The 21,859-nt window shown below is 36.1% G+C and overlaps 1 protein-coding gene across 2 annotated transcripts in view; it reads left to right on the top strand.

Moving 5' to 3' along the window:
• The window catches only part of Sec11a (SEC11 homolog A, signal peptidase complex subunit), a 38,988-nt gene that overhangs the window by 5,296 nt on the left and 11,833 nt on the right, over positions 1-21,859 (top strand). For both annotated transcript variants that reach the window (XM_058577433.1, XM_046438049.2), the window contains exons 2-3: positions 11,917-12,026; positions 19,968-20,117. In XM_058577433.1, the coding sequence (XP_058433416.1) occupies positions 11,917-12,026; positions 19,968-20,117 (260 nt within the window). The remainder of the gene's footprint in view (positions 1-11,916; positions 12,027-19,967; positions 20,118-21,859) is intronic.

Raw genomic sequence — 21,859 nt, 5'->3', positions numbered from 1 at the left:
TGAACTGTTGTTGATCCTCCTGCCTCACTGCTAGAATTACAGCTGTGTGCCACCACGCCCATCATTGACTACCCAACTCTTAATGGCTATTGCAGTATCTGATTGAATTTAAGGTATGTTTGATAATTTTGTTGTTGTAATGAATTGACCCTCTTAAGACGTGCACATATTTTTTTTTCTTTGAAACAGGGGCTCACTAAATTATTAAGGCTGGCCTGGAACTTTCTATCCTCCTGCCTCACGCCCCCTCCCCTGCCGCCAATAGCTGGGAATACCAGTGTGTTGCACTACTGTAATGGCTGCACCCAGATTTTTCTTAGGTTGGACCTAATATGAGTAAATGTGCAGCAAATCGGAGGTGTATGCAACACAGAAAATCCATTACTGTTCTTTGCCTTTTTTTCTTTTTTGATGATTGGAAACTAATCTGATCTTGTTTAGGAACAGGAAAGTTTTAGGGTGTCAGCATTTCTTAACAAATTGCCACATTTCATTGTAGAAATATTAACATCAATCTCCATTACATACACAAGGAAATTACACGGAAAAAAAAATTAAACTGCCTTTAGCCATCCACAGGTATGTTCTTCTTGACCATCTAGAAATCATTTTCTGCCCTGTGTAACTGAAAAATCCAGAATGTAGCACCTAGCAAGGATTACAGATGTTTCTTGCTACTGTCCCTTCATACTTCACATCCTCATAACATTCTGTCCATGGACATAAAAACAAGCATGGTTATTTATTCTCAACAGTAGACGGTACAAGACTAAAACAATAGAGATGAGCTCTACTTAAGCAGAAATTGTGATTACAGTATAACTCTTCTCCAAAAGGGTTGTCTTCTGATTTCAAGGAAGAAAGATAGAATTCAAGCTAAGATATTTCTGTCTAAGGTGCTGTAATTATCCTTTGTTTCTGTAATTGGTCACATGGTCATGGCTGTTTTCTTCCTGTACCCTCCACAAGAACCTAAATTGGTCATGGTTTCTTGCCTGATGCAGTGACTCAAATTCTCCTTACTGAAGAGTTAATGTCATGAGCAGTCCTACCTGAATTGCCTTTTTTTTTGTATGTGTGTGGTACTGGAGATTGAACCCAGGAGCATTCTACTCAGCTATATCTCTAACCCTTTTTATTTTTTATTTTGAGACAGGATCTCATTAAGTTGCTCTTGCTGGCATTGTACTTATGATCCTCTTGCCTTAGCCTCTTGAGTAACTTGTGCCATCACTCATGACCTACTTTTTTCTTCTTGAAATCAATTTTTATTTTCATCAAAATATTATATATACTTATATACAAGAGATATATAATAAAAAACAGCAATACAAGAGATATATAATAAAAAACAGCAATATTCTAGCTATAGCAGAATTTTCTTTATTTTTTATTTTTTTAATTGTAGATGGATACAATACCTTTATTTTATTTTGTTTATTTTTATGTGGTGCCGGGGATCAAACCCAGTGCCTCACGCATGCTAGGCAAGTGCTCTACCACTGAGCCACAACCCCAGCCCAACATTTTCATTTCTTACAATTGTTTTTTTCTGGTTTACCCCCATGTATCTAAAAACTAATTGTTTATCTTGTTTCATAATAGGTAGTTAATACATGAGGTTAAAAATTTTATGATGATGTATTTAGCTTTCTTATACTTGCCTGAACCTCCCCCAAACAAGCCACAGCACCTGACTTGTTTTTCTTAACTTTTATGTGGGAGCCTTAGATGGGCATCAGAGGATTGCTGTCACCAGAAATTGAGCAATGAATATTTAATATAAAACATTGTTAACTAAGGGCTGGGAATGTATCTCAGTGGTAGAGTGCTTGCCTAGCATGTGTGAAGCCCTGGGTTCAATCCCCAACATTGGGGGGGGGGAGTTAAATAGTAAAAGATACTTCACTACAAGAAAGGTAAAAGAGAACTCTTAAGGGGTTTAGAGGTAGCATAGGCAGAAAATAGCATTACCCAGTAGGATAAGGAGAGAGCTAACAAAGTACTTTCCTACAACCACCCTTCCTAAACTGAGATTTAGACCTCTTTGAAGAAGATGTGTAACTGCCACAGGAATTTGCAACCTGTTATTGCATGGCAGTGACATTTGACAGATTAGTAAGCTGGATCTGGTTCAGATTAGTAAGCTGGATCTGGCCTAATGAGAAGCTGAGAAATTTGCCAGAGACTGGGTAGTATCTAGAGCCCAACTATGATGTTCCCTGAGGTGAGCACTACTAGGCTCCTAGACACAGATCCACTACTACTGTGTCGTATATAAACACCACTGGAACCAGGAGAATCCCCTTACTCCCTCTGTTGCCTAGCAGTGGCCCTTCAGCGCTCCCTCCCCCACTTTTTTTTTTTTTTTTTTTTGGCAGTAATAGGGATTGAACCCAGTGACACTCTACCACTAAGTTATGTTCCCAGCCTCTCTACCCTCTCCACTGCTTTTTTTTTTGAGACAAGGTCTCACTAAGTTGCCCAGGCTGGCCTTGAACTTGGGCACCTCCTCTTCAGCCTCCCAAATTGGTGGGAATCCAGATGTGCCCCACCTTTTATTAATAAAACCTGACATTGTTTAACCAGCTGGCAAAGGAGAATGTTATAAAATCACCTCAAGTAACACTTACAAGGGTGTATTTGAAGTTGAGAGAGAATAAGTTGATAACTGGCCTACCTCCACTGTTCTTTCACACAAGATTTTTGAAGGCTGTGGAGGACATAGTAAGACATTTTACAATCTTGTGCTTACTACTGTGGTTTAGTTGCCATAAAATACGTTTTGTGATCAAAAGCAGTTTGTTTGGGACACTGTGATGCAGAATAAGGCCTTCCATAACGTTATGAATGGTGATTTTGATAGGAACACTGAGGACAAGGAAGCGTGCCATCAGGCTTCATGATCACTTCTGAGGTTGTAATATCATAGCTGTCTACTTTGGGTTGGTGCTAGGTGATTTATGTAGAAAGATAGAAACCAGGTCTAGAGTCTTCCATAGTCATCTGGGAACTCCCTGTGAGATAGTAAATGCAGGGTGAGGGAGGAAGCTCTCTCTGTAGTAAGGTTAGGAACCATGGGTAGAATGCATAGTGTTAACAAAAACAACCTAAAATGTAAACCCTTTCAACTCAGGGTCTTGTGCATGCCAGGGAAATGCTGTACCACTGAGTTATAACCTCTAAAACTATAAAAATTCCCTCTATGTCCACTGTATTAGGCATATCCCACACTTTTTACAATGTTGTATTTTTATTCAGTTCAAATACTTTCTAATTTCCAATTTCTTCTTTTACCATTAGTTATCTAGAAATGTGTTATTTGATTTCTGAATATTTGGGATTGTTCAGATGTCTTTCTATTATTGATTTTCATTCCATTGTAAACAGAGAATACACTTTGTATAATTTACATTATATAATTGAGATTTGTTTTGTAGTCCTGATGGTCTGTCTTGGTAAATGTTCTGTATGTACTTAAAAGGAATTTAATATGCGTTTGCTGGTGTTGGGTGTTGAGCTGAATGTTCTGTAAATATCAATTAAGTCAAGTTGATTGGAAGTGTTGTTCAAATCTTTTATATCCTTATTGATTTTCTGTTTTCTTGCTGTATCAGTTACTAACAGAGTGGTTTTGAAATTTCTGACTATAACTGGGCACGGTCGCACCCGCCTGTAATCCCAGCAGCTCAGGAGGCTGAGACAGGAGGATTCAAAGCCAGCCTCAGCAACAGTGAGGTGCTAAGCAACTCAGTGAGACCCTATATCTAAATAAAAAATACAAAATAAAACTGGGGATGTGGTGCAGCGGTAGAGTATCCCTGAATTCAATCCTCAATATCCAAAAAAAAACAGAAAAGAAATTTCTGACTATAAAAATTCCTATATTTGCTGTATTTTGAAGCTAAGTTGTTTGTTACATAAGCATTTAAGATTGTTATATCCTCATGGACAAACTTACTTTTTTATCATTATGAAATGACCACCATTGTCCCTGGTAATATTTTTTTGCAGAAAAATCTCTGTATGATATTAATGCAGCCACTGCTGCTTTCTTTTTCCTTACTTATTTATTTTTGCAGTACTGAGAATTAAACCCAGGGACAAACTTTCACTGAACTACACCCCTGGCTCAATTTATTTGTTTTTTTATTTTTGATTTATTTTTTAGTTATAGGTAGACACAATTTTTTTTTTAAGAGAGAGAGAGAGAGAATTTTTTAATATTTATTTTTTAGTTCTCGGCAGACACAACATCTTTGTTTGTATGTGGTGCTGAGGATCGAACCCAGCCGCACACATGCCAGGCTAGCAAGCTGCTGCTTGAGCCACATCCCCAGCCCACACAATATTTTTATTTTATTTTTATGTGGTTCTGAGGATCGAACCCAGTGCCTCACACATGGTAGGCAAGTGCTGTACCTCTGAGCCACAACCCAGCCCTATTTTTTGTTTTGAGACAGGGTATTGCTATTGAGCCTGGCCTCAAACTTGTGGTCCTCCTGCCTCAGCCTCCCAAGTCATTGGATTACAGGCAAGACCACCACAATTGACTTCTTTCAGTACTTAAAGGTTTTGCTCTATGTCTTCTGGCTTTTGATGCTTTCAAAGAGAAGCTGATGTTTTTTATCATTGTTTCTTTTTACATAATTTTTTCTTGCTTTTTATTTATTTATTTATTTTGATACTGAGCACTTTGTCACTGAGCTACATCCCCAGCTTTTTTTACTTTTTATTTTGAGACAGGGCCTGGCAAAATTGCTGAGGCTTGCTTTGAACTTGTAATCCTCCTTCCTCAGCCTCCCAAGTTGCTGGGATCAGAGGCATGCACCACCCGACCTAGCCAATGTTCTTTTTATCAATGATTTTAAGCAGTTTGATGATCATGTGTTTTGTTATAATTTTCCTCATGTTTCTTTTGCTTGTTGTTTGCTGTGCTTCTTGAATTGGTGGGTTTATGGTCTTAGTCAAATTTGGATAAATTTTGTTTATGATTTCTTCAATTTTTTTTTCTGTCTTACCCCTCCTGTGGAATCCAATTACATTATGTTAGACTGCTTGATATTATTTTTCAATTGCTTTGTTCCCTTTTTTCCGATCTTTTTTTTCCTTTCCTAATCACTTTTTTATTTGAGATTATTTCTATTGCTGTGACTTCAAATTGCTAAACTTTTCTGTGGTATCTAATCTGCTATTTTACTTGTGTAAGTTTTATTTCAGACATTGTGTTTTTTAATTTGCAGAAGTTTGATTTATGTCTTTTTTTTTTTTTAATACCAGGGATTACCCAGCAGCACTTAACCACTGAGTCACATCCCCAGCCCTCTTTTATTTGATGATAATGATGATGATGATGATGATGATTTCTGAGACAGGGTCTCACTAAATTGCTGAGGCTGAACTTGAACTTGGGATCCTCCTGCCCCAGCCTTCTGAACCTCTGGAATTACAAGCATATGCCACTGTGCCCTGCTGTCTTGGATATTCATTTCTTTTTCTACTTAACATGCTCAATCTTTTTCTGAACATGCTATTTTAATGTCCTTGTTTACTAGTCCTACCACCTCAGTCATTTCTGGGTCTGTTTCCATTGATTTTTCTCATCTGGGTCATATTTGCTATTCTCTTTGTATGTCTGGTTTGTTTTTGTTTTGTTTTGCACTGCAGGGGTTGGAACCCTAGGGCCTCACACATGCTAGGCAAGTGCTTTACCACTCAGCTATTGCTCCAACCTTCATCTGGTAATTTTTTATTGGTTGCCCAACTTTGTGAATTTTACCTTTTTGGGTACTAGATATTTTCATGTTTGCATAAATATTCTTGAGCTTTATTCAGAGATGCAGGCAGGTTACTTGGAAACAGTTTAGTCCTTTCAAGGCTCTTTTGAACCTTAGGTAGATTCAGAGTAGCCTTTAGTCTAGGAGTACCATAAGTGACTAAAATCTTTCTGCATATTCTATTGAAAGCCCCATCTGTTAAGATTTCCGCTCCAGCTGGTAGAAGCAAACTGTTCCTACCCCATGTGAGCTTTGAGAATTATTCTGTCTGTTCCTTTTAAATGGTTTAAATCCTCAGTTTCCTCACATGCATGCACTGATCATCACCTAGTCCAAGACTTGAGAAGAAACCCTCTGCAGATCTCTGTGTAGTTCTTATTTCTGCACTGTTTTGTAGTCTCTAGATGCCTTTACCTCCTTGAATTACCATTTCTTTTCCTTTTTTGATACCAAGGATTGAACCCAGGAGCACTCAACACTGAGCCACATCCTCAGTCCCTTTTTTGTATATTATTTAGAGACCGGGTCTCACCAAGTTGCTAAGGGCTCACTTAAGTTATGGAGGCTGGCTTTGAGTTCATGACTCTCATGCCTCATCCTCCCAAGCCACTGGAATTAAAGGTGTTTGCCACTGCTCCTCGCTATAAACTACCATTTCTTTATCCTTCAAGTAAACTACTGAGCTCTATCCTGTGGTCTGGAAATTGTATTTGGTCTATAGGTTAGAGCAACTAGTCTCCCCCTGTTAGTTTCTGCTTTCTAAGTAATCACAGCCATATGCTACCTGGACACAGCCACATGTCCAATGCCTGAAACCCTTGTTTTATATGTTTTTCTCAGTGTTTTAGTTATTTTAGGCAGGTAGGTGAATTTGGCTAAAACAGCATATTTTTGAGATTCACCTATATTGAATGTATCAATTCATTCCTTTCTATTCCTGAGTAGTGTTTGATTATCTGGAAATATTGCAGTTCATTTACTCACTGTTGATGGACACTTGAGTTATTTCAACGTTGAGGCTATTGGGTTCAAGTGATTCTCCTGCCTCAACCTCACAATTAATTGGAATTACAGGCACAAGTCACCTTACCTGGGCTGATGGGTCAGATTTTTGAAAGATGCAGCGTACATTTATTTATTTGTTTATTTGGTGCTCAGAATTGAGCCCAGAGCCTTGTATATGCTAAACACACTCTACCACTGAGCTACACCCTCAACCCAGATTTTTAAAAAATTAAATTTAAATTTACTTTACTATTATTGATATTATGCTTGTTTAAAAAGGATTTTTAAAAATTATCACTTAAGGTACATGCTGGGGCCTTTGGTGATTTTATTGGGTCACAGTAAAAGTAGGTATCCTGAGCTTACTTCAATTTTGCCAGCACCACAAGTTTCACAGTTTCTAAGTACTCCTGTTCCTGTGAGTTAGAAAACAGAATTGTGTTTATAGATTAATGGTTTCTTAGTTTGAGGTCTTAAAATAAATGGAATTTAAGACTTACACAAACTACTGTTTTGTAGTCTAAAACACATTTTTGCTTCCATGGTCAATACTATCTTTGCTTGAAATTGCCATAAGTCTAAGTTTTGTGAAAATATTCTATATGTTTTTGTTTTTTACACTGCTAGGAATTGAATCCAGGGCCTCATACCTGCTAGACAAGCTCTCTACCACTGAACTTTGTCCCTTGCTCCCAAATATCCTATGTATTGAACTTCACATAATCTCTTAAAAGAATTGGAAACATAATGGTATGTTTGATAACTGTAGTAGATATAACTGGATGTAATTTCCAGATTATGGACTATTAAATTATAGTATTTTAATTAATCTCAGCTATTTTTTTAAAAGATAGAGAGAGAGAAGAGAGAGAGAGAGAATTTTAATATTTATTTTTTAGTTTTCGGCGGACACAACATTGTATGTGGTACTGAGGATCAAACCCGGGCTGCACGCATGCCAGGCGAGCGCGCTACCACTTGAGCCACATCCCCAGCCCATAATCTCAGCTATTATTTGCTGAATTTTTTTGTCTTATAATAGAGGGGTTTTTTTGTTTGTTTGTTTGTTTGTTTTTTTGGTACCAGGGATTGAACCCAGGGGTGCTTAACCACTGAGCCACATCCCCAGTTCTTTTTTAATTTTGTTTTTTTAAATAATATTGATAAAGGGTCCCGCTAAGTTGCTGTGGTTGACTTTGAACTTATGATCTTCCTGCCTCGGCCTTTCAAGCGGCTGGGATAACAGGCATATGCCACTGCACCCACCTCATTGGTTTTAATAATATTGTTTTTAGTTTCACCTTGAACATTGAGGAACATACTGTTCTAGTCACTTCTTAGAAAACAATAATAGGGCTATTCAATTCTGTGGTTGTTATTCTACACACGCCACAATGTCTTATTAATAGTTAGCTTGATGTGGTCAAATGGTATGAGTTTAAGTAGCTGCCACTTTATTTCTGCCAATACCAGATAAAACCTTTTTCTGATAATATACATTCATAAGCATTCAGATGTAGTGGTAAAGAAAGCAGGTACTAGAGGGGCAGTAAGTTTCACTTTTTTTTTTTTCCTACTTTTAAAAAATAAGTTTGACTTTTGAGTGAAGATCATTGGCAGGAAAAGAGGAGGAAAAAGAAAGGGAGTAGAGTATAATACTTTTCAAACTGTTTTTTAGATAGGGTATTTGTTTTAGCAAATAATATGCTTCTTTCTAAGTTTTTGCCCATAGATTGACTTAGCAGTGTTATACACAGGCACCTTTTAATGAACATACCAGTTAAACACAGTGAGGGACATTTAACTTTTGTATGAAAGGTGAAGAGGATGTGGTCTGGGGTTGTAGAACATATGCCTAGTGTGTGCAAGGCCCTGGCTTTCCATCCCTAGTACCATTTTTAAAAAGAAGCCAGGCATGGTGGCAGCGCCCATAATTTCAGTAGCCTAGTAGGCTTGGCAGGAGGAATGCTAGTTCAAAGCCAGCAATTTAGTGAGGTTCTATGCAACTTTGTGAGACCCTTTACCAAAATTTTAAAAAGGGGGGCTGGGGTTGTGGCTCATCAATAGAGCACTTGCCTTGCACATGTGGGGAGCTGGGTTCAATCCTCAGCACCACATAAAAAATAAAATAAAATTTTAAAAAGGGCTGGGGATGTGATTCAGTGGTTAAGCACCCCTGGGTTCAATCCCTGGCACCCCCCCTAAAAAAAAGAAGAGGAGGATCTTGATAAATTTCACAATAATGATTCTATAGTAAATGTAGCATGACATGTCTAAGGAAAAGGTTAAATATGGATGGGATAATGAGTTCCTTGCCAGAGATATAGGAAATTATAAAATTTATGTCATTTATTTTTCACTTAAAAGATAAATCATTGGAATAGGGGTGTAGCTCTGTGGTAGAACGCTTGCCTAGCTCAAGCATGGCCCTGGATTCAATCCTCAGCACCGCAAAAAAATTAAATAAATGATTGCAGAGGGCACAATGGAGTGCTTCTGTGGTCCCAGCTACTCTGGAGACTGAAGCAGGACAACCTGGCCACCCTGGGCAACAAAGCCAGTCTCAAAATAAAAAAAAAGTAATCTTTTTGGGTATCTTATTAAGTAACTCTTCTGACAGTTCTATGTCTCAATCTTTCTGAAGACAAAAAGTTTTCCTCAACACAATATACTTGACTTGATAGGGGTGTAACTATTTTGATTTCTTATTTGTTTTACTGTGTATTTTTATGTTCATTTTATGAGGAAATATTAATATGTTTGATTATGGGATGTTGCCATAGGCCCTGCTTAGAATAGCATATGTGGTCCATGCAGGTATTGTGTTTTAAAAATCTGGCTGATTCTGAATTCTAAAACATATCTGATCTCCCAAGGATTTTGAATAAGGGATTATGGAACTAAACTTCCTAGTTTTTGTAAAATCCCCCAACCCCTCCCTCAGAGGTTCTGGATTGGGGCCTACAACCTATCATTTACAAATTGGTATTATAAATGATATTTTTTGTATGGAAAGTTGAAAAATGAAGACTAAGCTGAATTCATGATTTTTTACCCCTGGTTGACCATGGTTACTTCTCAGAAGCTAGTTTTCTTCCTTTTATCATCTCTCCCTCCACTTCCTGAAATTAGTCATCTGAATAAAAAGATTGGTTTTATCTTTTTGAAAGCCTCCATCTTGAAGAGATGGTATTAGTTGCTGCTCTTTCTGCCAGTTGCTTTGCAGTCATCAGTACCTCATTTAGCCTCTCTGTGCCTCAATTTTCTCAACTAGAAGGGAAGGTGTCAGACTGATCAGATGACTTATATGTTCCTACTATTCCATTATTCAGGGAACAGCAAATATTTCCAAATGTATCTTAGAAAATGTCCATGTATTCTTTGTGGATGATGTTTGTTAATTATACTGATATAGTACGTTATTCATGTTAATTGGAATGCCAGAAAAATTGTATCCTGGCTATCAGTATGGACTTAAGAAAATAAACAGTTTATTTATCTATGTGTTTTTATTGCTGGGGATTGAACTTAGGGCTTTGTGCATGCTAAATATGTGCTCTGTCACAGATCCACACCTCTAGACCCTTAAGCAGTTATATTTGAGTAGGTAATACTTGCATAAAGTAGAAACTTTAAAAACATGAAACTATGTATTAGAAGGTATTTCCCTTCCACTCTGACTCCTAGTCTCTCTTCCCAGAGGCAGCCACTCTCCCCAGTTTGTTTATTTTTATGTGGTGCTGAGGATCAAACCTAGTGCCTCACATGTGCGAGCAAGCACTGGGCCGTTGAGCTACAGCCCCAGCCCTCTAGAGATTCTTGTTTTTTGTTTTTTTTTTAAATTTATATATATATGTATGTGTATATATATATATATATATATATATATATATATATATATATACACACACACACACACACGCACACACACATATTAGTTGTAGATGGACACAATATTTTTATTTTATTTATTATTTTTATGTGGTGCTGAGGATTGAACCCATGCCTTGCACTTGCTAGGCAAGCTCTCTACCGCTGAGCCACAACCTCAGCACCTCTAGAGATTCTTAATAAGAATAAGTAAAAATAATTTGTGTGTGTGTGTGTGTGTGTGTGTGTGTGTGTGGTACTGGGAATTGAACCCAGGAGTGCTCTTCATCTGAGCTATATCCCCAGACCTTTTTTTATTTTATTTTATTTTGATACACGGTGTCACTGAGTTGCCCAGGCTGACCTTAAATTTGTTATCCTTCTGCCTCAGCCTTGAAGTAGTTAGGATTACAGGCATGAGCCTATATTATATATATTTTTGAAACTTGTTTTTGAACTTTATATTGTGAATGCTTTTTCAGGCCCATATTTTAGTCCTACATTTAAGAATCTTTGTAATCTGACCTTAGTATGCTTTGTCAGATTTCTCTAGTATTTTCCAGCACCATTCTTTCATTTCTTGAAATATTTGCCTTGGGATACATTTATCCTCTCTAAGTTTACCAATTTTCTAATCTTGCCCCAACACACTTAGCTCACTTGAAATGCCTTTCTGTTCTATTTGCTTATTCAAGTCATAAAAACTTTAGGTTTGTAGAGTAGTGGAAATTTAGTAAGACAGAAACTGGTCTTCAAGGCTTAACTATGTGTCTGATAAGCTTAGAACTCTATGAAGTCTTTTCTCTCTGAGTTTTCTCAAGTATAAAATGAGGAAGTGGAGTTAAATGTTGTTGACTATCTTGTGGTTGTCAAGGAAGAAGTACTATAGAAAATTAAGTTCTAAAGTTCAGAAGCAAAGCTACATTACTGTCACTGTTAGTGCATGTGGATGCTGTTGAATTTAAGCTAAATTATTATGAAGCCCAAATGAAATAGTTTATGTGAAAAGTTCTGAAAATATTATGTTGTAATAAAGGTGTAATTAGTGTTTTAGTAAAAAAAATGGAGCAGGGTACTTTAGGTGAGAGGAGGATTGTTCTGGGATGCTCAGGGTTTAATTATTATAGTATTTTAAAGAATGTCTCAGAACTTCAGCTGCCCTAAGGGTACTACTTGAAACTTTTAAATTAATGGATACTACTTTCACTTGCTTTCCTGGTTGGGGATAATAGTGGATCTGATTTGTTCTCTTTTGTTCCTACAGCTGTATTATCAAGTCCTAAATTTTGGAATGATTGTCTCCTCGGCACTAATGATCTGGAAGGGGTTAATGGTAATAACTGGAAGTGAAAGTCCAATTGTAGTGGTGCTCAGGTAACAATTTTTCTTTTCAAGGCATGAAATTGCATGGCATTACTTGGAAAAAATTTGAGATATTGAGTAACTTTTATTTCAGTCCCTTAGAAAAACTCTTTCCCAGAAGAAGGCCTAGAAAAAAATTAGTTACTATTTCTCAATTATGAGAAATTCTCACCTTCTCAGGCACTCCATCAGAACCTTAAAGGGCCCATGACCTTTCTATAGAAGGTTAGTATGGGAGGGGTTGGGGCTATAGCTCAGTGGCAGAGCACTTGCCTACCATGTGGGAGGCACTGGATTCCATCCCTAGCACCACATAAAAATAAATAAATAAAATAAAACAATTTAAAAAAAGGATATTATGGTGAGCTTTATTTTTGGTACATCCCTCAATAAAATTTCACTGTACTTTATTTTCCTGAAATTCTGTCGTTCATTCCTTACTTTGATAATTTAGTTGTTGGTTCATTATATTTTATAGTATCTCTAGAAATTAAAAGAGTTTTTATGTAGTAAGAAGCATCACTAATTATTTCCTTATTTTCTGTTGACCTTTAAATATCAGTTCTAAACTAGACTGTACGAATTTTGAGGTATTAATTCCATCTTCTAAGGTGAAGATAATACTAAATTTCTTTTTCCACTCTCATCTTTGTATTTATACTCTTAGTGATTTTAAAATCTATTTTAGTATCTCATTTTTGGAGAATTATCAATTATTTAATTGAATTATTATATTCTATCTTATTTTAGGCTTAATTTTATAATCATTTCAAATCTTTTCTGGAAATAATAGAGTACAAATAGAAAATAAATAGAATCATTAACATTATCTATAATGTAGATAATAGTACATTACACTTTTTTCTTAACCACTTTACTGAGGTACAGTTGATATTAAAAAAGCAGTTGTTGTTTTTTTCTTCCCCTTTTTCTTTTTTGCAGTACTAGGAATTTGGACCCAGGAACATGTACTGCTGAGCTACATCCCTAGCCCTTTTTTGTTTTTTATTTATTTTTTATTTTTTTATTTTTTGGGGATAGTGGGGATTGAACTCAGGGGCCCTCAACCACAGAGCCACATTCCAGCCCCATTTTATATTTTATTTAGAGACAGGGTCTCACTGAGTTGCTTAGCCCCTCACCGTTGCTGAGGCTGGCTTTGAACTCATGATCCTCCTGTCTCAGCCTCTGGAGCCACTGTGATTATAGGCATGCACCACCACACCCAGCTTGGTTTTTTATTTTGAGGCAGGGTCTTACTAAGTTGCTCAGGCTGTCCATGAACTCGGATCTTTCTGCCTCAGCCTCCCAAATTGCTGGGATTATAGGTGTACACCACCACTCTCAGTTTAACATTACCATTATCAAGATGAACCTGACTATTTTGTTTTCATTTTTTCATACTTCCAGGTTGAAGACATTAGGTCTCTGGTTTATTTTTTACTTTTCAGTACTAGGAATTGAACTCAGAGGTACTTTACTGAGGCGTATCCCCAGCCCCCGCACCCCACACTTTTTTTTTTTTGAGATATAGTCTTGCTGAGTTGGTGAGGATGGTCTTGAATTTGTGATTCTCCTTTCTCAGCCTCCTGAGTCACTGGGATTATAGATGTATGCCACCATACTGGCTAGGTCTTTGATTTTGTTTTCAACCTTTATTTTATTGCTTTATTTTTATGTGGTGTTGAGGGTTAAACCCAGTGCCTCACACATGCTAGGCAAGTTCTCTACCATTGAGCTACAACCCCAGCTCTAGGTCTCTGATTACTTATACTTGTACTTTAATTCTCTCCTTATTAATCAAATGCAACTATGATTTTAGAGATCCAAAGAAATGTATGAATCTTGTTAGCCAGGAAAGCATTTAATGTATTACTCTGTGAGTATAAATCTCTGGCTCTTTGATTGTCCAGCTACAACCTTGGGCAAGTCACTTACTTATTCACTAAACCACAATTTCCTCGTCTATAAAATGATCTCTGGCTCTTTGATTGTCCAGCTACAACCTTGGGCAAATCACTTACTTATTCACTAAACCACAGTTTCCTCATCTATAAAATGAAGGTTAAGTTTTTTTTTTTTTTTTTTTTTAAAGAAATAAAGGGGGCTGGGATGTGGCTCAAGTGGTAGCGCGCTCACCTGGCATTGAGTGAGGCACTGGGTTTGACCCTGAGCACCACATAAAAATAGAATAAAGATATTATGTCCACCTAAAACTAAAAAATATATTAAAAAAAAAGAAATGAAGGTTAAATTTTTTTTTTAAAAGAAATGAAGGTTAGACCTGGGGATGATGTCAGAAGACCTCTCTAGTTCTGAAATTATGTGCCCCTAAATTCCCAGCCTTGAATTCAGTAAGAGAGCTTCAGTTTGCAAAGTATTTAAACAACCAACAGAAGGAGAATCCATACTAATTGGCACTCTGGGGAAAAGTTGTAGAGAAAGGGCCAATGAAGCCTTCTTTTGGAGATTCTTCTGGGACTCTTTCAGATTTAGTTCCCTTCAGTGGAGGTGTTTAAGGAAAATCAGCCTCTAAACTGAGGGTACTGGAGTAAACAGGGAATTAGACTAGAGGACCTGCTCAAAATATTGGTGATCCTGAAAGTAGCCTATTCTTCTGTAACTGAAAAATTTGTTTTATGAGTTGGTACTTAAAAGCCACATTTGGACAGTTAGGTAGCTAGGGTGTTTATATATTAATAAGCTTTTTTGTTTGCGAATCTAAGATCAAGAAAAGAAATTAAGAGAGACCAGGTTATATTAGAGAAGACTTTGGTCAAGACTAGAAGGAAAGTAGTCATTAGAGAACGGTAAAAAATTAAAAAAAAATTTTTTTTCTATGCTGGGAATTGAACCCAGGAACTTATATATGCTGGGTAAGAGCTTTAATACTGAGCTACACTCTAACTCTAGAGGAAGGTAATCTATATGATTACAGGGAGGCCAGGTAGGTTTTACCTGGTCAGGGTTTTGTGTAACTTCAAGGAATATAATTTTTACCTGAAACCAAATATGTCTCAGAGGACTCAGGGTGACTGCATATCCACTTTTAGGATTTTTATTTATTTATTTTTATGTAGTGTTGAGGATCAAACCCAGGGCCTCATGCATGCAAGGCAAGTGCTCTAACACTGAGCTCTACCCCAGCCCCACTTTTAGGATTTTTGTGACGCTTTGGCTATAAAGACACTTCCATATTATTTTATTAACTAAAATTTCAGGTAATATTCAGAACCTAATGTTTTCCTTTATGAAGCATAACTCTGTTTTTAAAAAAATTAACATTTTTTATATACCTTCTAAAAAATGGTTGCTCAGAAAATTAAAGTAGAACTTTTATATGATCCAGCAATCCCACTATTGGCTATATATCCAAAAGAAGTAAAATCATATGTTGAAGAGACATCTTCAACTCCAGTGTTTATTGCAGCACTGTTCATGGTAATGAAGAAATGGAAACAACTTCAGTGTGTCCATCAACTGAAGAATGGTAAAGAAAATGTGGTACATGTATACAGTGGAATTCTATTCTACCGTAAAGATGAAATCCTGCCATTTGCATGGATAGAGCTGAATGGTTATTGTGTTACATGAAATGACCAGGCACAGAAAGACAACTTCTCATTCAAGTTGAAAGTAGAATACTGGGTAGCAAAGGCTAGGCAGAGTAAGGGAGAGTGAAAGGTGGGGAAAGACTGATCTGTGGGTACTAAGTTATAGTTAGGAGAAATAAATTCTAGTGTCTCATTACATAATTAGGGTGACCATAGATAATGATAATGTACTCTGTATTTCAAAAGGGCAAAAAGAAAGAATTTTGAATGTTTTCACTGTAAGAAATTATGTTTGAAGTGATGTATTAACCCTAATTTGAACATTATACAACATATACCCATGTCAAAACATGACACCCTGTAAATATGTACAATTGAATGTGTTAATTAAAAAATAAAATTTGGGCTGGGGTTGTGGCTCAAGCGGTAGCACGCTCGCCTGGCATGCGTGCGGCCGGGTTCGATCCTCAGCACCACATACAAACAAAGATGTTGTGCCCGCTGAAAAACTAAAAAATAAATAAATAAATAAAATTTATCATGATTGATATAATAAATTTAAAAGTATAGTTAAATCAGATAATAGTAAGGTTTGCTAATGATTTATTTAATGTTTAAGAAGTTTTCCCCAACTTGGCACCATGGCACACGCCTATAATCGCAATGCCTCTGGAGACTAAGGCAGGAGGATCTCAAGTTTGGGGCCAGCCTGAGCAAGTTAGTGAGACCCTGTCTCAAAAAATAAAAAGGACTGAAGATGTGGGCTCAGTAGTAGAGTACTCCTGGGTTCAATCCCAGTACTACAAGAATAAAAATAAAGCTTTCCCCTGTTAATTATTTAAGAAAATATTTTATTTGTTCTTTGTAGTTATACATGACAGTAGAATGTATTTTGACATATCATACATACATGAAGTATAATTTCCCATTCTAGTGGTTGTACATGATGTGAAGTTACACTGGTCATGTATTCATATATGGACATAAGAAAGTTATGTCCGTTTCCTTCTACTGTCTTTACTATTCCCATCCCCGCTCTCTTCCCTTCATTCCCCTTTGTCTAATCCAATGAACTTTTTTTTCCTTCCCTCCTCCTCCCCCCCAGTTTAATTCTCTAATGGTCCTCTTGGACTGGGAATGTAGCTCAGTAGTAGAGCAGTTGCCTAGAATGAACAAAGGACTGGATTCAATCCCCAGCACTACAAAAAATAATAATGAAAGTTTAAATGATCCTCTCACTTCATACTTTCATATATTTTAATTGCTGTATATATCTGAATTCCTAAGTCTGTTTCTCACCCAGCTTGCTTCACTGAAGTCTAGACTCTTGTTTTCACCCCATATTTGGACATCTCTATTTGGATGTTGACCAGGCATTTAAATCTCTACAAAATAAATTTGAAATACATCTCCTTTTCTCAAAACCACTCTCTCATTTCTGCGACTAACACTGCCATCTGTTCAGTTGCCAGTGTTAAAACCTAGGAGTCATTGTTGATTCTTCCTTCTGCCATATCTAATTGGCCACCAAATTTGTTATTTTCCCTCTATCATTTTATAGTTGTTCTCCCTGCTGTTTTTCTATTTTAGGTTGTTGTCATTTCCTGCCTGGGCTGTTGTACTGACCTTTAAAAAAATGCTTTTATAATCAGGAAAAATGTTAATATATTTTTATTATAGGAAATGTTGAAAACATACAAAAAATTAGATGGAACTGTCACTCGTAATTCTGAGATATAATTAACTGTTAACTTTTTAGTCTTTTTATGTATATTTTTAATATAATTGAGGTAATTGTCTATGTGCATCCTTTGTCTAAAAATGTCTATTTTTTCTCATTATTTGCCTATATCCATTTTTACAAAGAAGTGGGTTTTTTTGTTTTTATTGTGTTGTTGGAAATTGAACCCAGGGTCTGGAACTTGAGTTCCTCCAGCCTCAGCCTTCCAAGTAGCTGGGGCTACAGGCCTGTGCCATTATGCCCAGCTACAAAGAGGTTTTTTTTTTTTTTTTTTTTTTTTTTAAATATTTATTTTTTAGGTGTAGATGGACACAACACAATGCCTTTATTTTTATGTGGTGCTGAGGATCAAACCCGGGTCCCGCCTGTGCGAGGAGAGTGCTCTACTGAGCACTCTACTGCTGAGCCACAATCCCAGCCCACTACTAAGAGTTTTAAGTGATACTTTTAACAGTTACCAAGTGTTCCAATTACAGTAACAACTAAGCATTCATTTATAATAATAACCTAGAAAGTTGTTCTCCCAATCTGTCTTATCATTTTTCCAGTTTGCTTATTAATTTAAAAATATTTGTGTGTCTTCTATATACTCTATAACTTCTGAGATGATTTTTCTTTAATGTAAATATAATTATGGTACTCCCTGCTTAAAATTCTAGAGTGGCTCAGAGGCAATTTAGCTTAGCAAGAGTTGATTATATGGGATTTCTTTAAATCAAATCTCACCCTTCTCATTTTATTGATGTATAACTTCTTGGACTTTTATAAGCATCAGCCTTCCCATCTGTAAGTTGGAATAATTATAGTACCTATATCATAAAGCTGTTTTAAGGAATTGCTTGAAAAAGACTTAGAATAGCACTTTGTATATAAGGGCCCAATAAAGACAAGCTATTCAACCAGAGCAGCTCAAATTTTATCTGTTTTATTTATATACTTTTTCAGGTAAGGTTTTATTTGAAGAAAAAGTGTCACTAATTTTAAAAATTAATCAAAGTGAAAGTTTGAAGTTTTTGTGTCTTGAATATCTTCTCTAATGTTTTCACCAGACACGCATTCCTTCTGACTGGATATTTGCCGAAGAAGAGAACTCACTGCTCCTCAAGGAACCTGAACAAGAGCTTTAATAACAAATGTACAAAAACCCATGTTCTTAGTGGTTTCCAAATTTTGTTATGCATTGGAATCGGTGGGATCTGAAAAATGATACCTACCTCCCATTTCCAGGCATTCTGGTATAAATGGTTTGGTGTTTGACCTGGACATGTTTTTTTTTTAAAGTTCTCTAGGTCATTCCAATGTGCAGTGAAGTTTGGGAATCACTTCCATTATTCCCTTGTTTAGAGGAACGGAATTCTTCAAACAAAAATGTTTGTACTTTGAAGTTATTTCTGCCCACTATCCCTGGTACTAATAGTTGAATTTAGGAGTGCTCTACTACTGAGCTACATATCTAGCCCTTTTTATTTTTTTATTTTTGACACAGAGTCTTGCTTAGTGGCCCAGGCTGGTCTCAAAATTGTGATCTTCCAGCCTCAGCTCTGAAGTCGCTGGAATTAAAAGCATGCATCATTATGTTCAATGATATTCCTATTTTGAATTTTATTTCTTACCTATTTTAGTCTTACTTCAGAACTATTGAAATTAAAAACTGAAGCTTGTGTCCTGAAATTATACTGATGTGCTATTTTTTCAGAGATGAGATTATTAATTAGTGAAATATTTAAGGACCTTATCAGAACATGGTGTAAGGTAAAACACGTGAGAGTTAAGACTATGTTCTGTAGAATTTTCTTACTTTTTACCATAGAATTGACTAAAAATCTCGGCCATAACCACCTTTTTTTTTTTTCTTGTTTCTCTTTTAAAAATAAATAAATTGGTAACACAGTGTTATCTCTGTAGCTGACAGTTCTTTGACTTGATGAGCTGTTTTTCTCCATGATGGGTTGAGCCCATAAGGTCATCTTGGTCTCTATCTTTATAAAAGGCAAAAGAAGATGATCCAGTTCTTATTTGAATATGTTTAGTGTTTTCAGATGAGGTGGGTATAAGGGCAGTATTTTAAAGTTCATTCTTTTATATTCTGTTTGTCATTTGAAATTTTAAAAGGTTAAGGAATTAGCAACACTGCCCTTTTCAAGACTTAAGCTCCTTTGAATAGAAATGCTTGAAATGGAACTAGTTAGTAAAGACCAATAATTTAAAAATTCTTTATTAGTTCAGGCCATGCCAAAGTCATATGCCTAGGTCATATGCCAAAATCAGAAAGTCTGGGAATGGGAAGCAGGCATCTTTCTTTTTTTTTTTTTTTTTTAAAGATCCCTGTGATTTCAATGTACAGCAAAGTTTTTAATGTTTCTAAAAATGTATTTTAAGAAAAATATGCATTTTGGTGAGATAGTTCTTTTTTTAATATTTATTTTTTAGTTTTAGGTGGTCACAATATCTTTATTATTTTTTTTTACATGGTGCTGAGAATCGAATCCAGTGCCTCACGCATGCTAGGCGAGCACGCTACCACTTGAGCCACATCCCCAGCCCCAAGAGATAGTTCTTAAAGTGTTGTGTATAGTAAAAGGTTGATACTTTTGACTTAGTGTTGAATATCTAATTTAAAAAGTAAATTTAACCTCATGCTTTTTCTTTCTCTCCCAGCGGCAGCATGGAACCTGCATTTCATAGAGGAGATCTTCTCTTTCTAACAAATAGAGTTGAAGATCCCATACGAGTGGGAGAAATTGTTGTTTTTAGAATAGAAGGAAGAGAAATTCCTATAGTTCACCGAGTCTTAAAGATTCATGAAAAGTAGGTACACATTATGTCTTTCTCGGTTTTTGTTGTTGTTTGTTTATTTGTTTGGGAGACTGGGGATTGAATGGGGAGGGTACTTGATCCCTGAACTACATCCCCAGACCTTTTTATTTTTTATTTTGAGATAAGGTCTCAATAAATTGCTTAGGGCTATGCTAAGTTGTTGAGACTGGCCTTGAACATGCAATCCTTCTGTCTCAGCCTCCTGAATTGCCAGGATTATAGGCATGTGCCACCATGCTCTGCTCTTTCCTGTTTTTAAACATTTATTAGTGTTTAATTATTATTATTATTATTTTTAGTCTTTAGTTTTGATAGCATAACAATTATTATAGAACAAGAAACCACTGGGCCCAGTCCATTTTTATGAACATCTGAGGATTTGAACATTTGGAAAACTTGAAGTAGTTATTTATTAATTTATTTATTTCCTTGATTTTTCCAGAGGTTTTTCTTGGTTCTTCTCTACTTCCCTGTCAATTAGTAAGCATGGATATAACTCCCATAATCATGATAAAAAATTGATCCTATAAAAATTCTTATGATATAATGGAATAAAGCAGTTCTGATCTTAAAAAAAAAGAACTATAAGACAATGTAACTATAACATACATTTCAAATAAGTTAGAATAAATTCATCAACTTTTAAAACTCAAAATTTCTGAAGTATGAACTATGTCTTTAAATATAGAATTGTAACATTTTAGAACCAGAAAAGATATTTATAAACCTTTAGATTGTTTTTGTTTGTTTGATATTGGGCATTAAACCCAGTGGCACTTTACCCTGAGCTACATCCCAGCCCTTTTTATGTTGAGACAGGGTCTTGCTGAGTTGCTGAGGCTGGCCTTAAACTTGAGGTCCTCCTGCCTCAGCTTCCCAAATTGTTGGAATTTCAGACCTATGCCACCATGCTCAATGTTAGCTCTTTATATTACAGATAAGGCGGTTGAGACACAGAGTGAAATTTTTTCCCTAGATGTTATGCCCCACATCCATCCTGACATGATTCTAAAGGTTTTACAGCTGGGTGGGGTGGTGCACTCCTGTCATCTCAGTGACTTAGGAGGCTGAGGCAGGAGGATGGCAAGTTTGAGGACAGCCTGGGCTGCTTTACAAGACCCTGTTTCAAAATAGAAAGGGCTCAAAATAAAGTGAAATAGGATTTTGCTCAGCAGTAAAGGGTCTCTTGGTTCAACCCCTAGTACTGTAAAATAAACAGATAAATAATAAATCAATAAGTAAATAAATAATATATATATTTTAAAGTTCATCTTGTTTCAGGACAGATTTATTGACAGATAATATGTTAATTACAAGTTCCTTATATTTTAGAATAATTTTTAACAGAATTCTGAAAATTTTAAGGTGTATGGCACTTATAATCAGGGGTTTTGGGTGATTTATTTTATATTCATGAGATACCCCCAAATTACCATCTTGTTTAGGTAACAGATTCTATTAATTTTCAGAAGTTTTCAGTTTCCTCTTTTGGGGTGATGAAAACACCTGTTGGAATCATGGTTTTTTTTTTTCCTTTTGGTGTTGGCAGTTATTATTTGGTTTAATAGTGTTAACATTGTCTTTAAATGTGAGGTCAGTTGACAACCAAATGTATATAAATATAAGTAAGTTCAGTCTTTAAGAAGTATTATAATATGATAATATTGAACACTGGCATGAGACCAGTTAATTATTTCAAAGGGGAAATTTGGCCATTGGGATGACTGATTTGA

Source organism: Marmota monax, unplaced genomic scaffold (assembly GCF_021218885.2).
Source record: "Marmota monax isolate L192 unplaced genomic scaffold, Marmota_monax_Labrador192_F-V1.1 WCK01_AAM20220418_F8-fsc00005, whole genome shotgun sequence".
NCBI lineage: Eukaryota > Metazoa > Chordata > Mammalia > Rodentia > Sciuridae > Marmota > Marmota monax.
This window is presented reverse-complemented; position numbering and strand designations above follow the sequence as displayed.